This window comes from Podarcis filfolensis, assembly GCF_964270895.1.
Source record: "Podarcis filfolensis genome assembly, chromosome: 2".
Taxonomy (NCBI): Eukaryota; Metazoa; Chordata; class Lepidosauria; order Squamata; family Lacertidae; genus Podarcis; species Podarcis filfolensis.
In genome coordinates, this window is record NC_139605.1 from 104502237 (window position 1) to 104528486 (window position 26250).

Consider the following 26250-nt stretch of genomic DNA (forward strand, 5'->3'; position numbering starts at 1 on the left):
AAATTATAAAAGCAATTTCACTGAATATGCACCTCACTGGAGTAGCGGTCATAGAGGTCGCCGTTTTAGTTTGTGTGGCAGCAAGAAGTAACAAACTTATCATTAAATAGGGTCCACTTCATCAGATGCATGAAATATCCCCGCTTGCAGGAGGATTGTAATCGGTGAGATTAGGGGGGAATTAAGTCCAAAAAAATTCAGATAGTGGACAATTCAATAAAAGCTTGAAGGTGTGCAAAAATAAGCACAGTGACCCTTCATAGCAGAAGTGACAGGTGAAACACAATCAACTTAGCAATACTGGGTTAATTAATATCTGCAGTGAGACAGGAAACTCTTGTTTTTGTACAGACCCAAAAGAAACTCTTAATAAATTGTAATCCATCTGCTTTACATTGGAGCTCCCTTTGAAATCTCTTTGTTCAAGAATGCCCCCCTTATGATCAGCAACAGAAATCAGCTGGTTTTTTTTAAAATTGCCATTTCACCACGACAGATTTGTACTCATTGATTCTTTTCCAAAAGCCTGCTTGACCTATCCGGAATGTGCTGCCTTGTTGTAGCGTGGTTAAATAAGGGATTGGAGCTCCTTCCCAGTGAGGAAAGGGTTTTTGATTTAGAAAAAAATATTCACAGAACATAATCGGCTCACTGGGTTCACTGCCGCTGGCTTGTGTCTGGAATGGCCAATGGCTTGTTTGACTTGGATTAGACAACAGTATGAAGGATTGGTCTATTGGTGTCTTTTATACATGATCACCTAATGAAACCAACCTGTTCAGAGGCACTTTGCTACTGAAGACCAGTTGCTATGAGGAAGTAGGCTGGCAAGCTTCCTTGAATTCCTTGGTTGGTAGATCTTTGGTAGTCTGTTCCAGCTAGGCTACTCTTGCATGCAGACAAGACCTGCAGCCCAGATACAAAGGGTTAGTTTGAGTGGGATTTTCTTCCAAGGAAGTTGGTGTTGAATTTCAGCCTTAGGAAATGTCTTGAACAATGTAACAGTGTCATCATCAAGGTACGGTCTGGAAAAGTGCCCACTGTTACATACAGGGTTGTACAACAGCCAGTCTTGCTTGCCACACTGTAAGCAACATTGAAAACATGCGTCGGTGGTGTGAGCATTTAGGCAAGAGAGAAATCTGTACTGCACATACTTCATTCTAACATTTGGTTTATTGGTCTTGCCTTCTGTTTAACCTCGTGTTGTGTGTGCACATTTAAGCTCAGTACTGTATTGGGAATGCTTGCTTTGATTTCTTTGAGTTGTTATCAGGGCACATGTTGATATTTGGGTTATAGGGGCTCAAGGGCAGGGGAAGGCTAAGACTGAGTGATTGCTCTGAAAGCGTTATGCTCCTCTCATTCTCAATTATCGTATTTTTTGCTCTATAAGACTCACCTTTTCCCTCCTAAAAAGTAAGGGGAAATGTGTGTGCGTCTTATGGAGCGAATGCAGGCTGCGCAGCTATCCCAAAAGCCAGAACAGCAAGAGGGATTGCTGCTTCCACCGCGCAGCGATCCCTCTTGCTGTTCTGGCTTCTGAGATTCAGAATATTTTTTTTTCTTGTTTTCCTCCTCCAAAAACTAGGTGCGTCTTGTGGTCTGGTGCGTCTTATAGAGCAAAAAATACGGTATTTTTCTGTGTAGCAGTGAACTTTAGCATAGTGGCTGAAATGCTTTCATAGGCTTACCCAACTTGGTGGCTCTGCTTTCTCTTACATGAGCCTCAACATTTGGGATACAGTGGAGTATTTTGACCATTATGCATCACTGTCATTTTTCTTGAAAGCTTTGGCTCCAAAGCCATAATTTTGTGAGCATGTATGTGCACGTCTTTCAAGTTCCCACAGTTGGATAGTCAGGGCAGACTGAGTAAAACTGATTCCTTTATGTAAAAGGAAAGCTTGGACATGCTAGGTGGTGGGTGATATGAAGCTCCCTTGCTTAAACATTAACCACAGTTTAGGATTCAGATGACACACTAAACTGTGATTAATTTCAGAAGTGAAATCTTCCAGAATTTGATTGGTAAATGAAAGCAAAACTTCTTGGACTGTTGTCTATTGCTGTCTTGTTGGCCTGTTAGTTCTGCGCCTTCAGCAACAGCCAATACAGTGGTATCTTGGGTTAAGTACTTAATTCGTTCCGGAGGTCCGTTCATAACCTGAAACTGTTCTTAACCTGAAGCACCACTTTAGTTAATGGGGCCTCCTGCTGCCGCTGCGCCGCCGGAGCACAATTTCTGTTCTCATCCTGAAGCAAAGTTCTTAACCCAAGGTAATATTTCTGGGTTAGCGGAGTCTGTAACCTGAAGTGTATGTAACCTGAAGCGTATGTAACCCGAGGTACCACTGTAACTGCTTTCATTTAGCCAATATTTTCATGGCACTCTCTTTACCACAGAAAAGGCAGTATTTAACTACAACTGCTTATCTCTAAAACTTCTCAGACTCTTGGTGCCTGTTGCTGCCAACGTCTTCTCTTAGTGCTAGACAAATGTTTCCTGCAAAATCCAGATGCTATTTTGCCTTGTATTTGTGCATCTAATCTCTCTAATCCAAACAACTGTAGGTGGATCGGCGTAGTTATTTCCATTCTTGAAGCTGTTCAGGCAGTGAGATAGCCATATGTTGACTTTAAGGCCAGGTGTTGATTTGAACCTGGAGAATGTCAAGGGCCAGTGTGGTGCAATGGTTATAACATTGAACTTGGACTGGGGAGATTTAAGATCAGCCAAGGAGCTAACTGGGGCTGCACCCTTCTCCCCACGTGCCTGGGCATCAGCCTCATTGAATTTAAAATGACTTGCTTTTGATTGGGCGCTGTGAATAGCCTTGTTCTTTTTGGAGCATTCTTGTTCTTGGCCTAATCTTCCTTAGTCCAAGCTGTGACTAACATGCTCCAGGAATCCTGGGACAACGGAGCCTTTAGTATTGAGATTCTGTTAAAAACATGAATTTGCAGTATGGTTACCCAAGTTTTCAAGCAAGTCCACATAACTCACTGGTCCACAATATTAGATAGAACACCTGTCCACATGGGCTTTTGGTCATCATTTGTGGCCCAAATAAGAGAAAACAGAACCAACTCAGAGCTGTAGCCTAGAGACACTTATTGCTTGCCCCAGATGTACAAGCAAGAAGCCTCTTCTAATCAAATGTAGCTGCCTGCAGGCAGTGTTTTTTACGCCGGGGCAAGCTGGCATCTTAGATGGCATCCTGTTCTTAACCAAAATCCTGTTCTCTGATTAGCCTTGGCATTAACGTTTCTGAATAAGATACAGTACTTGCATTTTCTGGCCAAAGTATTGCACCCGTGCAAAAAGGATCCCTGACGCAATTGATGGAATCACACTTAATGTTACTTTTTCTCCACTCTGCTTCTGCGTGCTGTATCCCTCTTCATGCACAACTGCTCATTCATGCAAGTGCCTGCTCATAAAATCATAGAAATGGAGGGGGACTGTATTATAGACCATCTTGTGTGACTGCCTCCGTGATGGAAGAAATCTAGAACTCTAGAGAACATTCTGGCTGAGGCTTATGAGAGTTGGACTCCCAACAACCTCTGCAGGATCCCAGATTGCCCGTCCCTGACCTAAAGTAAATGCCGTATTTTTCGCTCTATAAGACGCACCTAGTTTTTGGAGGAGGAAAACAAGAAAAAAAAATATTCTGAATCTCAGAAGCCAGAACAACAAGAGGGATCGCTGCGCAGCGAAAGCAGCGATCCCTCTTGCTGTTCTGGCTTCTGGGATAGCTGCGCAGCCTGCATTCGCTCCATAAGACGCACACACATTTTCCCTTACTTTTTAGGAGGGAAAAAGTGAGTCTTATAGAGCAAAAAATACGGTACTTTTTTTTCTTGCCCAGGAATTTTATATGCTGTTTGAACTGTTTCCTTTGCTAACTTTTAAAAAAAGTGTATTCTTTTTATTCCAATGTGAATGTAGCTTTCATTATTTTTAACCTTGGTAAACAGCCCTGGAATCTGTTTCAGTGAAGGATAATATATGCGATTAATTTTTAAGAGACCTTACACTACTGCAGTTGTTCTGTCCTGAGTTGCCGCATCAGTGTTTTGTTCCCCTAACATGGATGCTTTATTTATTGTGCTGGATAAATAATATACTGATAAGTTGAGGTAGAACCAGCTGATAAGTTGAGATTTACTCATGCAGCCACCTGGCCCTATGTCCCTTTTTTTTTGCCTTGCACAGCATGGTGGAGGATCTGGCCTAAAAGATCTAGGGGGAGAAAATAGTGCTTCCCTTCTTTTTTTCCTGCCACTTCTGTTTTATGTATACTTCCCTTTTTTTTCTGAAGCACTGAAAGAGCAAGTGAAGTCTTAACTGCAAGGGGACTTCAAAGTCCTTTGAATGTGGCTTAAAGAGGAAGTTGAGCTTTACATAATGGTAGAGCATCCTGTGTTTTTCTGAAGATCAAGAAGTTACATCTGGCTAACATCTCTGCAGCCTCTCTGATTGAGAGAAACGTTTTAAACAACTTTTCCATCTGGACCAGGATTGATTTCTCTCCTACTGAGTGGCTTAATTCTCTTTCCAAACCAGATTAAATTTACAAACTAGCTCTATTCTTTATCGTGTGAAATGGTTATTGCAAAATCATTTTGGCATCTTGCGGTGGTGATTGCTCTCAGAAAGTCTGTTCTGAAATTCGGCTGCTCTGCTTAGCATAAATTAGGCACGTTGTCGTACAATTAGTGCCAATTTTTAAATTTGCACCACTGGCTTCTCTTTCCTTGCATCGTTGCATTGCTGATTGCATGAAGCTGTTAATGAAATGAGGGTGGCAGCAGTGGACCTTTCTGGAATGAATGAGAATGGCTTGTGCCCAATCACTCTTTCCCCCCCTTTATGCCTGGTTTTCAGGACAGAAACTGCCCACGCTGCTTTTCTCCTTAATGTAAGCAAGATGCTTTGTTCTGTTTTGTTAATCAAGGATGTGTGGAATTCTGGGGGGGGGGGGGAGTTCCGCCAGTGTGGTGTAGTGGTTAAGAGCGGTGGACTCGTAATCTGGGGAACCGGGTTCGCTTCCCTGCTCCTCCACATGCAGCTGCTGGGTGACCTTGGGCCAGTCACACTTCTCTGAAGTCTCTCAGCCCCACTCACCTCACAGAGTGTTTGTTGTGGGGGAGGAAGGGAAAGGAGAATGTTAGCCGCTTTGAGAGTCCTTAAGGGGAGTGAAAGGCGGGATATCAAATCCAAACTCCTCCTCCTCTTCTTCTTCTTCTTCTTCTTCTTCTTCTTCTTCTTCTTCTGTCGTAGTCATTCTGCTTCCCCATTGCAGTGCAGATCCTTTTGATGAGCGCTGCCAAGTGACATCCACAGGCTAAGCCAGATGTGGTGTGGGAAGACCTATAACCAGCTTTCCTGTTTTCTTTTTTAAATCTTAAATTGGATGCAAGGAGCACCAAGTTCAATTGCAGTGACGAGAGGGGGAGATGCTGTTCCTTCCTGTGCCATTTCTCCAGTCTAAATCGTATTGTTAAAATAGTTTGTAGGGATCAACACAAAATGTCAAGGTGTCTGTGTATTCAAGAACATGGGTTATGAAAATAAATGAATAAAATTGTAGTTTCACAAAGTGCTTACAAATGTGTTTATAGCCCTGCTCCCCAATCCAGTTGTTAAACTGCCTGGGGAGGGGGGATATGTCTCTTCTCCCCTCCCCATGGAGCTAACCGTAACTTTGAGAAGGGAGTGGTTTTTACTTTGGAGACCTTGTTTCTTAGATTTAGGAATACCGATTGGGCTGTTCATTCTCGTTTTCTGACAGGTATAAATAATTAAATTAATGATGATGATGATGATAATTGTATTCCTGTAATTTTTCTCTGTTGTACTACATGGTTTTGAGAGCTCTCCTGCACCCTGTGATGTTACTACAGTCATACCTTGGTTTTTGAACAGCTCAGCTCACAAACAACTTGGAACTCGAACGCTGCAAACCCGGAAGCAGGTGTTCCGGTTTGTGAACTTTGCCTTGGAAGCCGAATGTCCAGCGCGGCTTCCGATTGGCTGCAGGACGCTCCTGCAGAACGCTCCTGCAGCCAATCGAAAGCTGTGCCTTGGTTCTTGAACATTTCAGAAGTTGAACGGACTTCTGGAACGCATTCTGTTCGAAAACCAAGGTACAACAAATTCTGAACGGCAAGAGCCTGATTGGTTTTGGCCCTGCCCCAATTGGCCCGGCTTCTCATGCCTTTGGTCTCCTTCCAGATCAAAGAGAGTGCGGCACTGACAAGGGATGTACTTGAGCAGCATTTTAATGACTTGAAAGGGACCTTGAGAAAGCTTCTGGATGAGCGGTTGGTGTCCTTGCTGCAAGAAGTGGATGCCATCGAAGAGGAGAGCATCAAACCCTTGGACGAGTGCCGAAAGCTAATAGAACAGGGTGTTGGCACAGCTGATGAACTCCTCCGGGAAGGTAGGAGGCTATCTTAAAAACATGCCAGTTCTTTTTGAGCATGGGGGCTCCCTCCCCAAAACCCCTCACTTGTTTACAGCACGCATGCAGGGATTACACTGTCTTGCCCCACTCCTCTGCCAGTGATGCTCCCTGCATCTTAGGTGAAGTTGACTGGTCCTGCTTTGGTACCAATATAAACATACAAGACACCTCCAAGCGATGTAGAATCTCAATTGGCTCCTCCCTTGGGTGGAAGGAACCGAATGCACCTATGATACCGTATTTTTTGCTCTATAAGACTCACTTTTTCCCTCCTAAAAAGTAAGGGGAAATGTGTGTGTGTCTTATGGAGCGAATGCAGGCTGCGCAGCTATCTCAGAAGCCAGAACAGCAAGAGGGATTGCTGCTTTCACTGCGCAGCGATCCCTCTTGCTGTTCTGGCTTCTGAGATTCAGAATATTTTTTTTCTTGTTTTCCTCCTCCAAAAGCTAGGTGCGTCTTGTGGTCTGGTGCGTCTTATAGAGCGAAAAATACGGTGTTATGCACTTGGAGCCTGTCCACATGACTGCCAAGCATGCAGGGTCTCTGATTGGTACACCCACACACATCCTTGGTGAGGGGATGGGATTAGCTGCTGCAAGACCCCCTTCGCACATGCTTTCTATGCATGCGGGTGTTTATGTGCAACACGCCCTCCACACACACAATAGTTATATTTCATTTAAGGTGCACATGGCATCAGCTAAGGTCATTGTGCTAGATCGACCTTCCCCAACTCCCATCAGACTCAGCCAGCCTGGCCATTGGGCAGAGATGATGGCAGTGGCGTGCGGTGAATTTTTTGCAGGTGAACAATTAGGGCCAGAGGCACCAGCTTGCAAGGGTGATTTTTTTTCTGAGGTGGGGGGACATCATGCACATGATGTCTTGACGTCACATGCGTGAGCATCACACCTCTCTCCCTCAGCCAGGCATAAGTTTCTCTGGCTTTGGGAAGGAGATACCAGGCCTCTGAAAGGATGCTGGAGCCTTCCTTCCCCAAACCGGATGGGCTCTCTACAATAGAATTATAGAGTTGGAATGGATCTTGAGGACCATCTAGTGCAATGCAAGAATCTCAGCTAGATAATACATGACAGATTACCATCCAACCTCTGCTTAAAAACCTCCAAGGAAGGAGAGTCCACCACGTCTCGTAGGAGTCCGTTCTTACTGTTGGAAAGTTCTTCCTGAAGTTTAGTCATAATCTCATTTCTTGTAAGTTGAATTCACTGGATCGGGTCCTAGCCTCTGGAGCCATTACATCTGTTGTAGAAATACCTTCTGATGCAGAATTGAATGTTGCATGTGTCCAGTTGCTGCCTCCAGGTCAGGGTTGCCTTTTCTCAATTAAGTCCAGTCGCGAACGACTCTGGGGTTGTGGTGCTCATCTCGCTTTACTGGCCGAGGGAGCCGACATTTGTCTGCAGATAGTTTTTTCCAGGTCATGTGGCCAGCATGACTAAGCCGCTTCTGGCGAAAGCAGAGCGGCGCTCAGAAACGCTGTTTACCTTCCCGCCAGAGCGGTACCTATTTATCTACTTGCACTTTGATGTGCTTCCGAACTGCTAGGTTGGCAGAAGCTGGGATGGAACAACAGGAGCTCACCCCGTTGCGGGGATTCGAACCACCAACCTTCCAATCGGCAAGCCCAAGCCTCAGTGGTTTACACCACAGCACCACTTTTCTCAATAGGAACCTCTTAATTTTTATTTTTTATTCCAGGAGAAACTGTCATCCATGGTGTAACAGGGGAGGAGAGTGACAAGCTTTGCAGCTTTACCAAAAAGGCATTGCATATTCAGCTGGATAGGTAAGAGCATGGGTAGGCAAACTAAGGCCCGGGGGCCGGATCCGGCCCAATCGCCTTCTCAATCCAGCCTGCGGACGGTCCAGGTATCAATGTGTTTTTACATGAGTAGAATGTGTCCTTTTATTTAAAACACATCTCTGGGTTATTTGTGGGGCATAGGAATTCGTTATTCTTTTTCTCCAAACTATAGTCTGGCCCCCCCACAAGGTCTGAGGGACAGTGGACCAGCCCCCTGTTGAAAAAGTTTGCTGACCCTGGGTAAGAGCCGTGAATTGAGGGTGGAAGTTTGATACTTGTGGTGTGACTGGCTGATAATGGGTGTCAGGGTTTTCCCAATTTAGGACAGTTGATCTGAATGAGAAACACCTCTTTTCTTTAAAAAAGGGTACAGTCTAGACCAGCCTTTCCTGACCCGATGGCCTCCAAATGTTTTGGGACTGATGGGAGCTGTAGTCCAGAACATCTGGAAGGTACAAGGTTGGGCAACGCTGGTTTAGACTTCCCTGGCCTGTTAGTACATGAACTAGCAAGACTGGTGTTCATAGCAGCATTTAACCTTCCAACTCAAAGCACAGTCTGGTCATCATTTGAAATGCCTGGATTTCAGAAGAGATTACTGTGAAACTCGAGTAGGCTAAATTTTGGGTTTTGTAAAAAGCTTTTTGAGGTTGTGGAGATAATCAAATACATGTGCACTCTCTTGTAAATTCTGTCTCTGTAATCAAATCAAGAGCGCCAAAGCTTTGTTGATTCTTTGAAAACAGTTGCTTATCAAGTTACTAGCAGTACTGAATAGTGTCTCTCTCTCTCTCTCTCTCTCTCTCTCTCTCTCTCTCTCTCTCTCTCTCTCTCTAGTTTGCCAGAAGTACCATCCTTGGTTGATGTGCCTTGTTTATCTGCGCAACTGGATGACTCTCTCCTTACAGTAGTGAGAAATCAGATCTTTAACCATGGGACAGTAGCATCTCGACCACCAATACAGATAGAAGAGCTGATTGAGAAGCCTGGGGGCATCATTGTTAAGTGGTGCAAGGTGGGGGGAAAAGAGCCTTTTCAAGATCAGTCTCCAATATGCACTCACTTTCTTTTTGTTTGTGCTTTAATCACTTTAATCACTTTCATTTAAGCGGGTGGCACTGTGGGTTAGACCACAGAACCTAGGGCTTGCCGATCAGTAGGTCGGCGGTTCGAATCCCTGTGACAGGGTGAGCTCCCGTTGCTCAGTCTATGCTCCTGCCAACCTACAGTTCAAAAGCACGTCAAAGTGCAAGTAGATAAATAGGTACCACTCCGGCGGGAAGGTAAATGGCGTTTCCTTGCTCTGCTCTGGTTTGTCAGAAGCAGCTTAGTCATGCTGGCCACATGACCAGCCAGTGAAGCGAGATGAGCACTGCAACCCCAGAGTTGTCTGCGACTGGACCTAATGGTCAGGGGTCCCTTTACCTTTAAGACAGTTTGTGATTATTGATTCTCAGGCAAGACAGTTTGCAGTTACTCTGACCTCATAGACTGAAAGTCCAATCCTAACCAAGTATACTCAGGAGTAAGTCCTGTTGAATTCGGGGGGGCCTTACTCCAGGGTAAGTGGGGTGTAGGATTGCAGCCTTAGCTGGCTATGATATTTTTTGCGTTCCATGTTTTCAAAAATCTGTCTTTTTCTGCTTTGCCTTGGAATGTTTTAGACAGTTTCTGCAGACTTCTTGAAATTCTTTGCAAAACCAAAATTAACTTGCAGCATCAATAAGCAAAATCAAGAAGAAGCGTACAGAAAAGATGCCTTCCTCTCTCTGCATTGACCCAAATTATTCCCCTTTTGAAATTACAGTACAGTATATTTCATTGCTTCATATTTCATAGACTCAGGAAGCTTCTCCACAAATTAAAGACTTTCTCATGAATTCATATTACAAGTAGCAGTTTTTAACTCCATGATTGTGTGGCTTACAAATACCTACTTTGAGATGGTTCCCTATGCAGTGCATTTTTGGATAACTTTTTGCTTTTAAAAAAAGAAGTAGCCAGCCTACATAGTGAGTGAAGACAGATATCTCGCTAACGATTGCAAACAGCTACAATGTTCACATATTGATTTATTTAAATTATTATTATTACTATTATTATTATTATTATTATTATTATTATTATTATTATTATTATTATTATTTTATTGCGTCTTTAGGCCAAGGTTAGGAACATTACACATAACATTGCTGTATAGGAGAGCAGGATACAAATGCAATACAATAGTAACCACCCTCAACAACCCGTTAAAGAAAACACAACTCCACAAGGATTGTCAATGCAGTAATAAAATAGGACCATCATGTCACCAGCTGCTTCCTGGTCTTCTTTGCCTCCGACAGGATTTATGCTGCAGTCAATGAAACTCCAGTGTTCAAGGGAGACTTTGGTGGTCTGCATGGCTTCCTTTTCCCTTCCTTGCGATTTCTTGCCATTCTTGACTGCCTTTCTCCTTTGTTCCGTCCTTTTCCTTCTGAAACTTCACAGGTTGTTTGTTTATTTACTTATATGCCATTTGCATGTCAAAATAGCTTCTAAGCAGTATAAAATAAATTACTTGTTTTGTTTTGTGTTTTAAAAACACAACATAATTAAATTTCACAATAAAACAATGCCCTCAATAAATCATTAAAAACCATACAGTAAAAACCAGCCCTTTCAGAAGCATAGCAATTAAACCGACTCAAAATACAATTAAAACAGTTGGATCAGATAGTTTAAAGTTCAGTGGAATGCTTGTCTAAACTGGTTCTTGGAGCCCCCATACCTGTTTATTTTTCTTTCCACAAAAATTACAAAGAGTGAGTTCAAATGAAACATGCAAGCTAAGTCCCTTTTGCAAATCGAACATCAGTTTGCATAATTATCTGTACATTATTTTATTCAGAACACACAATTGAACTTTCTGGGCACCCTAATTTTTATTTATTTATTTGCTGCAGAATGCAATTACCGCTAAGATTTTTCTCCTTTCGCTGCTGTGACATGAGAGCTTGTGTTGCCCTCCTTCCCCTTGGAAGAGGTTTCTTCAGGACTTCCTGACCTGTGTGACCCTGAGCCAGCAAAAATAACGTACTTTGCAATATTACCTTGACAACATTGCACTTTGGAGAGCTAGTAAGGTAGTTGAATTGGAGGAAGATTAAAGGCAGTGTGTTAATCCAATAACTGGGCTCTGTTTCAGGTCGATGAGGACTTTGTGCCACAAGATTACAGGCTTCAGTATCGTAAGAGTACGGCCAGACACTTTGAAGATGTGTATGTCGGCTCGGACACAGAATTCATAGTGCTCCATATTGATCCCAATGTCGATTACCAGTTCAGGGTCTGTGCACGAGGAGATGGCCGCCAAGAATGGAGCCCGTGGAGTGTTTCTCAGACTGGTCGTTCCACCTTGGTGCCCCATGGTATTATTCTTCGCATTTATTATTATTATTTACTATATGTATCCTGCCCCTCTGACTAGATTGCGCCAGCCACTCTGGGCGGCTTCCAGCATATACAGAAACATAATCAAACATTAAAAACTTCCCAATACAGGGCTGCCTTCAGATGTCTTCTAAAAGTCAGATAGTTGTTTATTTCCTTGACATCTGATGGGAGGGCGTTCCACAGGGCAGGTGCCACCACCAAGAAGGCCCTCTGCCTGTTTCCTTGTAACCTCACTTCTTGCAGTGAGGGAACCGCCAGAAGGCCATCGGAGCTGGACCTCAGTGTCCGGGCTGAACGATGAGGGTGGAGACGCTCCTTTAGGTATACTTGGCCAAGGCTGTTTAAGGCTTTAAAGGTCAGCACCAACACTTTGAATTGTGCTTGGAAATGTACTGGGAGCCAATGTAGGTCTTTTGGGTAACTATTAATATAATTACCATCATGATGCCCAATTGATGCGAGGGCTTGCAGAGAACTTCCCCAAAAAGGACTCACTTGGATCCTGCCCTTAGGCATTGCTTCCAGCTGGACTTCTCTGTGAGTGGACATATTTGGGTCCGGATGTAGGTGTGTTTAGGAACAGAGACTTGTCATCTTTGTAACGCTGCTGGTGTGGAGTCCCCCCCCACACACACTTCAAAATAATGCAGTCTTCCCATTTGGAAGTGCAGACAAACGTTCTCTAAACATGAGAGTTGCAGCCCCTCTTTTCCTAGGAGGTGAGCTGGGGTCCCAACATCCTGGGAAGGCTGTGTTGCATCGCACGGCCACCTTGCACCTCCGAGTAATGCGCACGTGTGTGCTAGTTCCTGTTTGCCCTTCCTTTGTTAGAATGGACGCCTGGCTTTGAAGGCTACAGCTTAAGCAGCCGAAGAAACATTGCGCTTCGAAATGATTCACAAGTGGGCGGGGTGCTGTACTCCAGAGCTCCAACCTACTATTGCGGTCAGACATTGACATTCCGGTAAGTCGTTTTGCTTAGCTAACGTGCCACAGCATGTTTTCCCCAGCAGGATTTTGTGTGTGTGTGCTTGCGTTTGTTTCTGTCTTCCTTGAGCATAGCTGTCAACCGTCCCTTATTTGGCAGGAAAGTCCCTTATCCCAGCGCTGTGTCCTGCTGCTGTCCCTTATTGATGATGTCCCTTAATTTTCCCGGGTTTCAAAGGAAGCAGCTCCTCTCCCTCCCTGCCTGCCGGCCAGGGAGGAGGCAGGCTCCAACTGTGTTGCTTGGTTGCATTGCTCACCCAATAAGGAGTTAGTACATGACCTCTAGAGTGAGATGAGCGCACAACCCTAGAGTCTGTCAAGACTGGCCCGTACGGGCAGGGGTACCTTTACCTTTACCTTTACATGACCCTTTGCCGGGTTGCTGCGCTGTGGGAACCACCGCTTGAGGCTTCATTTGGCTGCTGGCTGGGCTTTCTGCCTTTGGCTCGGAGGGGCTCAGAAGTTGAACTTACCTGTGTTTGGAAAATCCCTTATTTTGGCTGCTGATCCCTTATTTTCGAGGCTGCTGGTCCCTTATTTTCAAATCTGTAAGTTGACAGCTATGTCCTTGAGAGATCTGGCCACCTGTTGTTTTGAATCAGTTTGACGCATTGTCTGATTTTACCCAGCATTCCTTGAGCACAAAAGGGGCAAACCTGTAGCACCAAGGGCAGTGTTAGAAACTCAAGCTATATAATCTAGGCACCATGTGGCTCCTTAAACCAAGGTTACAGTTGCCAAATTGGAATGTCTAGTTGCCTTTTGGGGGGCAAGATGGCTCTAAAAGTCTTTTTCTTTTCTTTTCCGAATGATGGACTGACTGTGATTGATTTTCAGTTAAACATCTGGCTAGATCAGATGACAACCTTGAGCTAGGTTAAGAACTTTGAGGACTTAAAGAAGAAAAGTAACTTTATCCAGGGACAGTCCACATATATATACTGGCCTGTTCCAACCTCTTTTTCTTAATGGTGACATGGATCATTCATAATGTGAGAATACTCTTCACAACTGTAAGTGGGGCAGTGGGGTGGGGTAAGTGAAGACACGCTGTTGTTGTTTAGTTGTTTAGTCGTGTCCGACTCTTAGTGACCCCATGGACCAGAGCACGCCAGGCACTTCTGTCTTCCACTGCCTCCCGCAGTTTGGCCAAACTCATGCTGGTAGCTTTGAGAACAGTATCCAACCATCTCATCCTCTGTCGTCCCCTTCTCCGTGTGCCCTCCATCTTTCCCAACATCAGGGTCTTTTCCAGGGAGTCTTCTCTTCTCATGAGGTGGCCAAAGTATTGGAGCCTCAGCTTCAGGATCTGTCCTTCCAGTGAGCACTCAGGGCTGATTTCCTTCAGAATGGATAGGTTTGATCTTCTTGCAGTCCGTGGGACTCTCAAGAGTCTCCTCCAGCACCATAATTCAAAAGCATAAATTCTTTGGCGATCAGTGAAGACACACTACAACAATTAAATATAACGTTGTTCACAGCTCCTGCTCAGGCTGCATTTTGGTTCCTGAAATTCATTCCGATTGTGCAGATAAAATATAACCGGTAGAATTCTACAGCATGCAGTATTAGTGTGTGAAAACAGTCAAGATCCAATGATCCCCAGGCGCACACCTCCAGATGGTGGAGAGGTCAGGTGCCATCCTGATCCCCAGGCATCTTTACTTGGTTGCAAGTAGCCGCTAGTTAGGTGCAAAATACGCCAGGCACTTGGCTAATTTCAAACCAAGGGTTGGCGTGGATAAGGGGCTGCACACTGCTGACCCTCAGAGATCCCCGACACTGCTTCTTCTCTTAAATAGTGGTGCAGACTGGGGGCAGAGCAGAGGTGGGGCGTCTGCAGCCCAGCTTTTCTCTACGTTCTTCTTTCATTAGATTCCAAGACGGACCATACCCACCCACCCACCCATCAGTCTTAATTCAAAGATATTTGAAGCCCACTAGATAAGAGTGATCCCTTATCTAGTCATTTCCTTCCTTGGCAGAGGAGCTCGCTTGTTCCGCTGGAGCCATTGCAAAGATTCCAGCTGCAGTTGCTGGTTCATTTGTGTCCAATATTTGCCACCTCCCCCTTAATTATAGATCCGACTATGCTACAGATGGCTGACTTCAGCAGAACTCCCAGCGGGAGGAGGCTGCTCAGGCAATGTTGGCTTTCAGACTTAAACTTTCTAATTTGGGACAATGATGTTAGAAATCTTGGCACTGCTCCTGTCCCCAGGGCAATGCTGTTTGGGCCAAGGAAGGGCCCCTGTGGAACTGCCCTGGTGCCAGTTGCAGAGACTTAGTCTCTGATTACACAGATGCTTAGCTTTAGGAAGCCTCGTTCAATAGGCTTCCCACTTGCTCTAACCAGCTCCACATGGCCCTGGTAAGCTATTGGCAGAGGCCCTACATTGCATCCTCCTGCCTTCTCCAGCTAGGGGACGCAGGAGTGGACCTACTTGGCCGCTGCACCCAGGTCTCGAACCTGGGTGTGGCTGCCCTCCTCCCCTCTTGGCTTTCCATCAGAGTGTCCACATTCCCACCCCCTGAGAGCACATAATGCAGCCGCCTTGCTGGAGCTGAGCTTAGTCTAGGTCTGTTCAGCGCCTGAATGGGCCATCAACTCGGAACCCCGCATAGCTTTGCTTTGAGTTCCACGATCAGAGAAAGGTGGGGTGTCGTTTTTCTTTCGTTTTTAAAATAATTGTTGTTGTTGTTTAGTCGTTTAGTCGTGTCCGACTCTTTGTGACCCCATGGACCAGAGCATGCCAGGCACTCCTGTCTTCCACGGCCTCCCGCAGTTTTGTCAAACTCATGCTGATAGCTTCGAGAACACTATCCAACCATCTCGTCCTCTGTTGTCCCCTTCTCCTTGTGCCCTCCATCTTTCCCAACATCAGGGTCTTTTCCAGGGAGTCTTCTCTTCTCATGAGGTGGCCAAAGTATTGGCGCCTCAGCTTCAGGATCTGTCCTTCTAGTGAGCACTCAGGGCTGATTTCCTGAAGAATGGAGAGGTTTGATCTTCTTGCAGTCCATGGGACTCTCAAGAGTCTCCTCCAGCACCATAATTCAAAAGCATCAATTCTTCGGCCTAACAACCCTAAAAATGAAGCAACCGTTAAACACTGCAGGTATAAAATATCAGTTACTACTAAAGCCAAGAATAAAACAGGCTCAGAACTTCAACAGCGTAACGAGATTCCTGCCTCCGTCCAGTGAGCGAGAAAAAAAATTGCTCTGGGGAGGCCAGTGAAAACCTATGAGTCTTTAGGGCACTGCAGCAAGGCTGAAGTGCAGCTGCCTCCCGCAGCTCTAGTAGCAGGGAGTTCCAAAGTTGTGGAGCCACTGCAGAAGAGTCGGTTTGCTCGTGTTCTCTTGTGGACACCCATCTCACAGATTTAGACTGTTCCAAGTTAAATTTTTAATACAGTGGTACCTCGGGTTAAGAACTTAATTCGTTCCAGAGGTCCGTTCTTAACCTGAAACTGTTCTTAACCTGGAGCACCACTTTAGCTAATGGGGTCTCCTGCTGCCGCCATGCCGCTGGAGCACGAATTCTGTTCTCATCCTGAAGCAAAGTTCTTAACCCGAGGTAATATTTCTGGGTCAGCGGAGTCTGTAACCTGAAGCGTATGTAACCTGAAGCGTATGTAACCCAAGGTACCACTTTAGTAACCTTTTCATTTCCTAAGGCCGTTAGTGGATTCATTTTCTTTCCCCTCATTTTTGTGTTTTCCCTCTCTGCCTACTGTTCCTTCCTTTCTGTGGGAGTAGGAGTGGGCTGTTTTTAAAATGCATTTTGCTGCCACGAGCTTCCCTGGATGCTTTTTAAACAGAAAAATGGGACAGAAATGTTTTCAAACAACACACTTCCTCAGAGCTCTTGCACCCACAAGGCTCCCTCTTTTTTATTATTCCTCCACGGATGCATCTCCTGACTCAGACATTGCTTTGACAGAGGTCTTACTTAAGTGTGATGTCAGTCATTTTACAGCCCCCGCTGTTCATCCGTCATGGACTGGTGCATTTACCTGTCAGGGACTCAGAGGAATGGTGGGAGGAGCCAGCTGGGGACATTAATGAGTGGTCAGAGGGAGAAGAGGGGGAAGACTAGGAAGAGGTAACAGGGCTTAGTGAGCTGGGAGAGTCAGTGTCAGAGAGAAGTCCAGAATCAGAGGCAGAAGCTGACGCAGGAGACTAGGAGGAGGGAGGCCAAGAGGTAGCGCTGAGTCAGGTGACTCGTGATTCACGGGGGTCTCCCACTCTTGCTTTGACAAGCTTCCCTATCCGCTGGTATCCCAGAACCAGAAGAGGACTGAAACAGGTGGAGCGACAGCATGTAGGCGCAGTCTCTGATTGCTTGAGGGAAAGCCCTGGAGAGGAGGTGACTTAGATGGCTGTGGGGACTTTCAGTCTCGGCAACTGATTCATGGAGCAAGGTCTACTGGGGATGAGATGAGCTGCTGTGCTCATTTGGCTTGACACTCAGCCAAGGGTGAAATGTGAAGATCGTGTTTTTGGTAATAAAGGGTTAAGTTAGAATGGTGTGATTTATTGCCGGCCGGCTCTTTGACATCAACTCAGTTTCTAGAGCCATTATTCCCCAAACACAGTAGTGTTCCGCGTGCGAGTAGTTAATTAACTGAATGAAATGCTGTTGGGTCCATAGTTGCTCCCTGCCTCCCCCTCCCCACAACTTGGGAAGAAACCATAGGTCAGTCGTAGAGCGTATGCCTCACATGCAGAAGCTCCCAGCATCTCCAGTTAAAAGGAACAGGTAATTAGAGAAAACTCTTCTCTGCCTGCGTTAGATCCTAGAGAGCTTCTGCAAGAGTAGACAATGCTGTCTGGTTTAAGCACATCTGAGCCAATGCCTATAAATAAGTGCAGAAGTTTGAAATAGTATTTTTTTTTTTAAAAAAACAACATTAAAAAAACCAACAACGTTGGCTGACAAAATCTGATTGTAATTCTCGGGTTTACTTTTCCAAAGAGAGCTAGATTGCTTCCAGATGGAAGAGATTTAGGTTTTCCCTACGCTGCCCCCCATTTTGCAATGCACATTTTTGGCTCTTGGGAGACAGGAAGGCTTGGTGGGAGTATTCGCAGTGCAATATGGCTACGAATTTGAGCTGTACTCAAAATGTCTTGACAGGCGTCTCATTATTACCCAACCTGTTCTTTAAAAAAAAAAAGCAAGCAAAAGAAATGTAATTTCCTCCTGAAAATTTCAAGCGATACTTATCGCTCAACACATGTTCCATATCCAGTTTGCTTTCATTGCTGGCTATAGGAAATTGCGTCATCTCTAAAATAAACTGGTGTGTTTTCTTTTATGTCTGCCACTATGATCAGTGTCTACAACTTCACTGGTATGTTTAACCGGCAAGAAGCAGGGCTGTAAATGTGCTCCTCTTCTTGCATAGGTCCAATCTGCAGGTGTTTTGTCTCATTGGTCAGCCAGATAACATTCTTCCATGAATGGTGGGGATTTTTTTGAAAGGGGAAAAAGAATGATGTCTGCCCTTCCCCATTAATAACCCTCTGTACAAGGATAATGCAGTGTTTTCACATAGCTGTGCTTATGACGCATTGATGAAATGGGAAGATAAATGGGTTATTTAACTCGAATCAGAATGAATGCTAGACTAATTAAAACTTGAAAAATGTTGTTTTTCATTAAATAAAAAAGAAACTGTCTAAAACTGTAAGAATACTAGAATATATAAAAAAGCACCTGTGGTTGTTTGCCTGGGGCTCTAGGAACATGATGTGGCCAAATATTGGATTGTTTTTGTTTTGAGTATATGTATTTTGTGTTTTTATATCATCATTTTATCATGAGAACCACCCTAAGACCTGCGGGTATAGTGTATAGGGTTCATGGGACACGGGTGGCGTTGTTGTCTAAACCACTGAGCCTCTTGGGCTTGCCGATCAGAAGGTCAGCGATTCAAATCCCCATGACAGGGTGAGCTTCCATTGCGCTGCCCCAGTTCCTGCCAACCTAGCAGTTCGAAAGTGCGCCAAAAGTGTAAGTAGATAAATAAGTACTGCTGTGGCGGGAAGGTAAACGGCATTTCCGTGCGCTCTGGTTTCCGTCACGGTGTTCCATTGCACCAGAAGTGGTTTAGTCATGCTGGCCACATGACCCGGAAAGCTGTCTGTGGACAAATGCCGGCTCCTTCGGCCTGAAAGCGAAATGAGCGCCACAACCCATAGTCACCTTTGACTGGACTTAACTGTCCAGGATTCCTTTACGTTTTTTTTAAAATAGGGCAGTATACAAAAATAAATTAAATTAATTAATAAGTAATAATAATTTGTATCTCTTTCCTAATGTGATCCCTCAGCACTTTGAATGTCATCTTTTTATCTATGTGATAGTTCAACATTCTTAGATGTGCCTATATCCAAAATGGCACATGACCCCATGAATACATTGGATCAACTTACACCCTGAGCTGTCGCAGTTTTGCCAGTTTACTACAATGTTGAATGAGCTGCACATAGTCCACTCGATTAATTTCTCTAACAAGAATCTAGAGTAAACCTTTTATGATATGTCCAGCAGGCTAATAGGTCGATAGTTATGTGGATCTTGTGGGTCCCCCTTTTTATGTATTGGGATGACTATGCTCTGTTTCCAGTTAGGTGGAATCTTAAGAGTAGCATTAATAGTGGTAAAGAGAGATGCTAAAATAGGGGCCCACCACGTCTGGTTCGATATAAATACCTCAGGTGGTATCATATCCTCCCCCGGGGATTTATCCCCTGATAGCATGCTAATTAGTTGTAAACATCTCTCTGGGGAAACTGGTTCCCAGGTGGGCAAAGCAGATGCTGGAAGAGGAGATGTGCACATAGTGTGGCTCCATGTGCTGAGAATGAATGGGCAAACCCTCACCTAGAGAGATTTTATGAATTGGTTTTTTTTTTGCTTTAGTTTGCTCCACTTTAACAAAGAGGCAGCCGTTCCAACGAGCCACAGATTTCTCAGTAAAGTTCCCTCTACCAATTTACTGCCGATGAACTGAGGCAAATGTCAACGTCAACATTGTTGCCATAATTTTCAGGGTGTGGATGTGCGCTGATACCATAAGAATCATGCATTATCATTGATAAAAACTGATACAATTTATATTAATACCTCAAAATGCATCCAACTTTCTCCTCAGAATTGAAACAGTCGGTCAGCCGGACAAAAAAGACAGTATAGGTGTTTGTGTGGCACAGCAGAATGGCGCTGATTCCCTGCAGAGAGATAAAGCAGTTTGCGTGAGCACCAACGGTGAGTTGCCCAAGAATTCACTTGCACAACTTTTTTTAAATGAAAAATAATCTGATTTATCCCAGATTTTGCCCTCTTCTGCCCTCTAATATAGTCTACAAATTCCAGAACTATATAAAACCCTAGAACTGTAAATTTGTTTATTTTTAGAATTTACTCGTTTTATTTCAGAAAATTTATATCCTGCTTTTGAAGGTGAAGCTTCAAAAATTTGGGAGCTATCTCCCAACCTGGTGACCTCCAAACAGCAATGGGAAATTTATAAGTCTCTCTTAAGGGCACAACCTTCTCCCAAGGCAGCTTCATTCAAATACAACAGACATAGGCAAACTCGGCCCTCCAGCTGTTTGGGACTACAATTCCCATCATCCCTAGCTAACAGGCCAGTGGTCAGGGATGATGGGAATTGTTGTCCCAAAACATCTGGAGGGCTGAGTTTGCCTATGCCTGAAATACAATACAGTGGTACCTCAGGTTAAGTACTTAATTTATTCTGGAGGTCCGTACTTAGCCTGAAACTGTTCTTAACCTGAAGCACCACTGTTCTTAACCTGAAGCACAGCTAATGGGGCCTCCTGCTGCTGCTGCTGCTGCTGCACCACCGGAGCACGATTTCTGTTCACATCCTGCAGCAAAGTTCTTAACCTGAAGCACTATTTCTGGGTTAGTGGAGTCTGTAACCTGAAGCGTATGTAACCTGAGGTACCACTGTATAACTTAGCTTTATATCCATAGCAGTGGCTCTCAGCTGGAGCATGATGGAGGCGGTGTCCCTGGGTGCTGATAGCCTCAGCAGAAAGTGTGCCTATTTAACACACATTTAATTATCACTGACTTCCATTTTTGCCTCTCATTGGCATTCAACTCCCACCTTACCGTTTCCTCCATTATTTACCTGCCAGCTAACATTTCACTTCGTGCATCGTGACAAAGCAGGACTGTGTCCACAAAAGCTTATGCCTTAATAAATGTATTTGTCATTAGGGTGCTCCAGGACTCCAAGAGACTTAGCATGGCTAGCAGTCTGGAAATTTATATGAAATCAACGCATTATGGAGCAAAGGGTAGGGCTCTTGAGAACAGACTTGCAAATAAGTGGAACCTTGGCTCTCGAACTTCATCCATTTGACGCCTGAATCCATTTGACTTCCGAAACCATTCGAAAACCAAGGCGTGGCTTCCGATTGGCTGCAGGAGACAAATACAGATGCCAAAAATATATATAATTTGGCATCTGTATTTGGCTTTTTTGTGATTTGGTGTGATTTGGAATGTTTTAAGTGGTTTAAAATGGAAAACTTAATAAAAAAATTTTTTAATAAATAAATAATAAAAATTGGACCGATTAACTAATGCTGATTTCTTGCTGGCCTAATAACCTTTATAAAGTTGTTTGCAAGGCTGCAAAGGAGGATAGAATAGTCAGATCACAGTCCAGACGTTACTGGGTTTTCATGTCTGGTTGATTGTTGTCCGTGAAAGCTTATGTTTCTTGCCTTACCTGTTCCAGGTGCTGTCTTTGTAAACGGAAAAGAGATGACAAACCAGTTGCCTGCGGTTACTTCAGGATCAGCTGTGACGTTTGACATCGAAGCTGTGAATTTAGGCCCTTCCAATAATAATAATGAAGGGGGGAACTTCAAACTCAGAGTGACGATTGGCTCCAACAACAGGGAAGTGGTCTTTGACTGGGTACTTGATCAGTCCTGCGGTTCTCTTTATTTTGGGTGTTCGTTCTCCTATCCAGGCTGGAAGGTGCTGGTGTTCTAACTTCTCCACCTCTGAAATGATGCCGATTGTTTTAAACTGTATCATTCCCCCAGTGGTGGGACTTGGTGATACAGCGATTAACTAGTGCAGGCTCTGAGTACACTGGTGTGAGTCTGTGCAGGAGGGAGCCCCATAACGCAACCTGCCGATGTGATAAACATTACTTGAACTATTTACTGGATACAGTTTAAAATACTGATGGTGTGTTTGAGTAATCTGGGAGGTGGGGAGTAAGCCTTCACTGTTGCTATCAAATTTGTATTATTATTCTTATTTTTATTATTATTAATTTTAAGGGAGGAAAAGCCAGAGTTGAACCTTTTAATGTGCTCCCGTCTGTGTGGTTACGCTTAATGAACAGCCCGATTTTGCTAAAGTGCTGTTCTTTTGGCTCAGGGTTTATGGACCAAAGTTCCTTGTATGCTTATCCTATTCATCAGAGTATGGTACTGTAAACTGCTGCTGGGCATACACTCAGCAAATGCTTGATTTTTGTCAGTTGGATCCCAGGCATTAGCGTTTCTTGAACCCTGCTCCCCCATTTACTGCAGCAAGCTGAAGTATTTGTTTCCCCACGTGCAGTACCTCGGTCTCATCTCTTTACCTGTGTGCCTTGGTTTTTATTCAAAAGTATTGTACAGGACGGAGAGATAAGCTTTCCAACAGTGAACATGCAGTGCCCAGTTGAGTGCCATTGAACGGCTGATATTTAACTTGGGCTTTATTATTACCTCCTGCTTCAGAAAGTGCCTCTACCAAGATGATGTCACATGTTCCCAGGGGAAATTCTATAGTAGGGGAGGCCAGCCTGTGGGGCAGATCCTGCCCAGGAGGCCATGTGTAGCAGCAGCCTGTTAAGATCAGGCAATTTTGGTTACCTTCGAAAAGTGTCTCTTTTCCCTCTGGCTAAGGTAACATTGCAGGAAGATCTAGAGTAGCGGTTCTCAACCTGTGAGTCCCCAGATGTTGTTGGACTACAACTCCCATCACCCCTAGCTAGCAATGCCAGAGCTCAGGGATGATGGAAGTTGTAGTCCAACATCTGGGGACCCACAGGTTGAGAACCGCTGATCTAGAGGCTCTGAGAGGGAACACACCATTTCTTGCGGTGGTGGCTCCCAAAAGGAGGAAGAGATTTTTTACAAGGGAAAAGAAGAAGTCCTGATCTAGGAGATGTTCCTCTCCTAGCCCAGTACTCCCATCAGGAAAAATGCTATTGAAAAGATCTCTGTCTCTCCCTCCCCGCTCTGTTTTTCTGCTAATCAGCAGAAGGGGAGGGTGTGTCTGATATATGGCTAGTGACTGTGTTGGCCACTTCTGGCACATGGCTGTCAGTGGGTTGACCTCAACAGCGTCCTTCTGCTGAAAGAATTAGGCTACCCTCATTCTGTAAGGAGGTTTTGTAGAACTTCTGAGCATTTGTGGGTGGGTGGGTGAGAATCTATAGTAGGTGGCAGTCAGAATTAACCAGCATTGTTATACATCGTTGCTTTGCCCATCCGTGAGTTCAAAGAACAACTCTGCAATAACTTAGTTAGGATAGCGTGCTACATGAATGATGCTGAAGTGAAGGTACCATGTAGACAAAGGTGTCTGTAAATGCATCATCTATCAGGGATTTTATTATTTTGCTGATGTAACAAGGTCAGTGCATAGACAGGGTAGTGATATTAAGAGGGAATAACTGCTGTGTGGCACAGTTGTGCACTCAATCGGGGTTTCCCAAACTTGGGTCTCCAGCTGTTTTTGGACAATTTCCATAATCTCTGAGCATTGCTTCTGCTAGCTAGAGATGGCGGAAGTTGTAGTCCCAACAGCACCTGGTCTAATGATAGTTTAGGCCAGGTGTGACCCTCCAGATGTTGTTGAATTACAACCCCCACTAGCCTTGGTCATTGGCCATACTTGCTGGGACTGATGTGACTTGTAATTTAGGAAGCTCTGGAAGGCCAAAGGTCTCCCCCCCCCCCTTTGTTTAGGCAAATTCAACTGTGCAAGTGACGTGAAATGCCCTTTTTTCATCTTTAAAATATAGTACAAACCAGTATTACTTGCAGACATGTCCTGTCACAAACTGTAGCTGTTCAGTGCCAGCCAGAGGCTGCTTACCACAGCATCCTGTTGAGGACAAACAAAGTAAGACGTTGTTGGTGAAAAACAGGAAAGCACCTTGCTGCATATCCCAGCTGCTCTAGGGCTGCGCTGATGCCAAGACCTGGGGTGCTGGCATAAGAGCTCCAGTGACCCTTAAACTGGAGCCTAAGAGGATGGCAATATCTCCTTGCTGCACCAAGTTAGGGCCTCTCCCTTGTCCTTAATGCCTTAAGGCAATTACTAGTGGGGAACCTTTGTCCCTCCAGATGTTGCTAAAGACAACACCCATCAGCAATAGCAAGCATAGCCAGTGTCCTAGAATGATGGGAGTTGTAGTTCAGTAACATCCAGAGGGCTAAAGGTTCGCCCACCTTCTCTGTAGCCCAACAGCTCTGCGGAACAGAGGCTGTTGACATTTTGCAAGCGAAAGGCTCCCCCCGACACTCCCTTGGCCTCAAAGTAGAAAGCTGGGGTTTGTCGTGGACTTTGGGTTCTCTTGTGCCACATGCCAGTATAGTTCCCTTGCACTCAGGCAAGCAGCCTGCCTTATTCATGTTAACGCAGGTGGCATCGTAGAATTGGGAGGGAACCCCCTCCCCAACGATCATCTAGTCCAACCCGCCGCAATGCAGGAATCACAATTAAGGCATGAGCTACTTTAGAGCAATTCTAAGAATTAGGCAATATAGTAAAATCTAATGAAAGCAAGCAGAGCTCTGCAAACTTTAAATGGAGCAAACAAAGCAAAACACTGTTAAGGGTGGTTAACTCTCCTTCCCCTCCAGATCTGTTTCCTAAACCTCCCATAAGATTTTGAGAGCGCATTGGGGGAATCCTGTTGCGTGATCAGGCCAATGCTGTCGGATGTCACCCTGCTGTTACGTAGAAAAATGTGACTGCAAAGACCAATTCACATTTAGCTGTCAAGTGTGTGTACATGAGATATATACACTGCAGGGTGGGAATCCTCTCCCTCCCTCTAGAACAGCCTTTCTCTAGAACAACCTGTGGGTCCCCAGATGTTGAACTACAACTCCCATCGCCCCTAGCTAGCAAGGCCAGAGCTCAGGGATGATGGGAGTTGTAGTCGAACATCTGGGGACCCACAGGTTGAGAACCGCTGCACTAGAATGTGTTATAGATGAACTGGAGCTTGTTAATGTGCCTCTGACCAGGAGGAGGATGTGCTGCCTTCCACAAAGGCACACATGGGAGAAATTGTGGCCTGCCATATGCTGTTGGGACTACAGCTCCCATCATTCCTGACCGCTGGCTGTGCTGCCTGGGGCTGACGGGAGTTGAGAAGTCCGTGCATGCAGTGCTTGGTTCATAGAAAACTTGTAGACAGAACTGGGTGGCTGAAGTTGCTTAGCTTCACTCCTGCAACAGTAGTTTCCAACCCTGTTTTCCCAAATGCTAGCCATTGGCCCCATAAATAAATGTTTTACCAGTTCTGGTGCTTTCATTTAGCCCGAATGCCTTTCTACCATTGACTGACTCATCACATATGGGGGGGGGGAGTTTACCTAGGATTGATAATCCTTTGTGGTGGGGGGGGAGCATGTGTGAATGAGTTGTATTTGGGAACAGCAGCACTGTGCAAAATATTGGTTTGAAAGCTTGCCAATAAAGCGGGTACGAGGACCAAAAGGCTTGATGGAGATTAAAGGCACCTAGCAATTGACCAGTGATAAACTGCTTCGCTAGTGAAAAATATATGTAAAAGGGGAAGGTTCCCAATACATTTGCAATATTTTTGTACTTTAACAATACCTTACAAGTATTTGGTCCTTTGGAAGACATTTTACCCATACAGTGTTAAGGTAAAACTTGGAGACAATGTTGGGAAGGGAATGTGTTTATAAAACTTGTATCTATTTACCTCAGCATACGTACTTTGTATTATGACTTTTTAATAAAAGTTCGTCCATCTGCTTGACTAGTGTTATTCCATTACTATTGACTTACTATACACTGGTGGCACTGTGGTCTAAACCACTAAGCCTCTTGGGCTTGCCGATCGGAAGGTCGGCGGTTCGAATCCCCACGTCGGGGTGAGCTCCCATTGCTCTGTCCCAGCTCCTGCCAACCTAGCAGTTTGAAAGCATGCCAGTGCAAGTAGATAAATAGGTACCAAGGTAAACGGCATTTCTGTGCGCTCTGGCGTCCGTCACGGTGTTCCATTGTGCCAGAAGTGGTTTAGTCATGCTGGCCACATGACCCGGAAAGCTGTCTGTGGACAAACGCCGGCTCCCTTGGCCTGAAGCGAGATGAGCGCCACACCCCCTAGTCACTTTTGACTGGACTTTACCATCCAGGGGTCCTTTACTTTTTAAAAGAATTTGTCATCTTGAGCACAACATGGATTAATTTGAGGACATTTC

The 26250-nt window shown here is 44.8% G+C and overlaps 1 protein-coding gene and 1 long non-coding RNA gene across 2 annotated transcripts in view; both read left to right on the plus strand.

The window, feature by feature from the left end:
* CRLF3 (cytokine receptor like factor 3) overlaps positions 1 to 25805 on the plus strand; it is a 28331-nt gene extending 2526 nt beyond the window's left edge. The window contains exons 2-8 of the mRNA XM_083598860.1: positions 6245 to 6452; positions 8199 to 8286; positions 9142 to 9319; positions 11492 to 11714; positions 12571 to 12703; positions 19890 to 20002; positions 21513 to 25805. Coding sequence (XP_083454986.1) covers positions 6245 to 6452; positions 8199 to 8286; positions 9142 to 9319; positions 11492 to 11714; positions 12571 to 12703; positions 19890 to 20002; positions 21513 to 21772 — 1203 coding nt within the window. The 3' untranslated portion in view covers positions 21773 to 25805. The remainder of the gene's footprint in view (positions 1 to 6244; positions 6453 to 8198; positions 8287 to 9141; positions 9320 to 11491; positions 11715 to 12570; positions 12704 to 19889; positions 20003 to 21512) is intronic.
* Positions 1 to 26250, plus strand: part of LOC310755762 — a 1619227-nt gene that overhangs the window by 795091 nt on the left and 797886 nt on the right. The gene's annotated exons all lie outside the window — the stretch shown is intronic.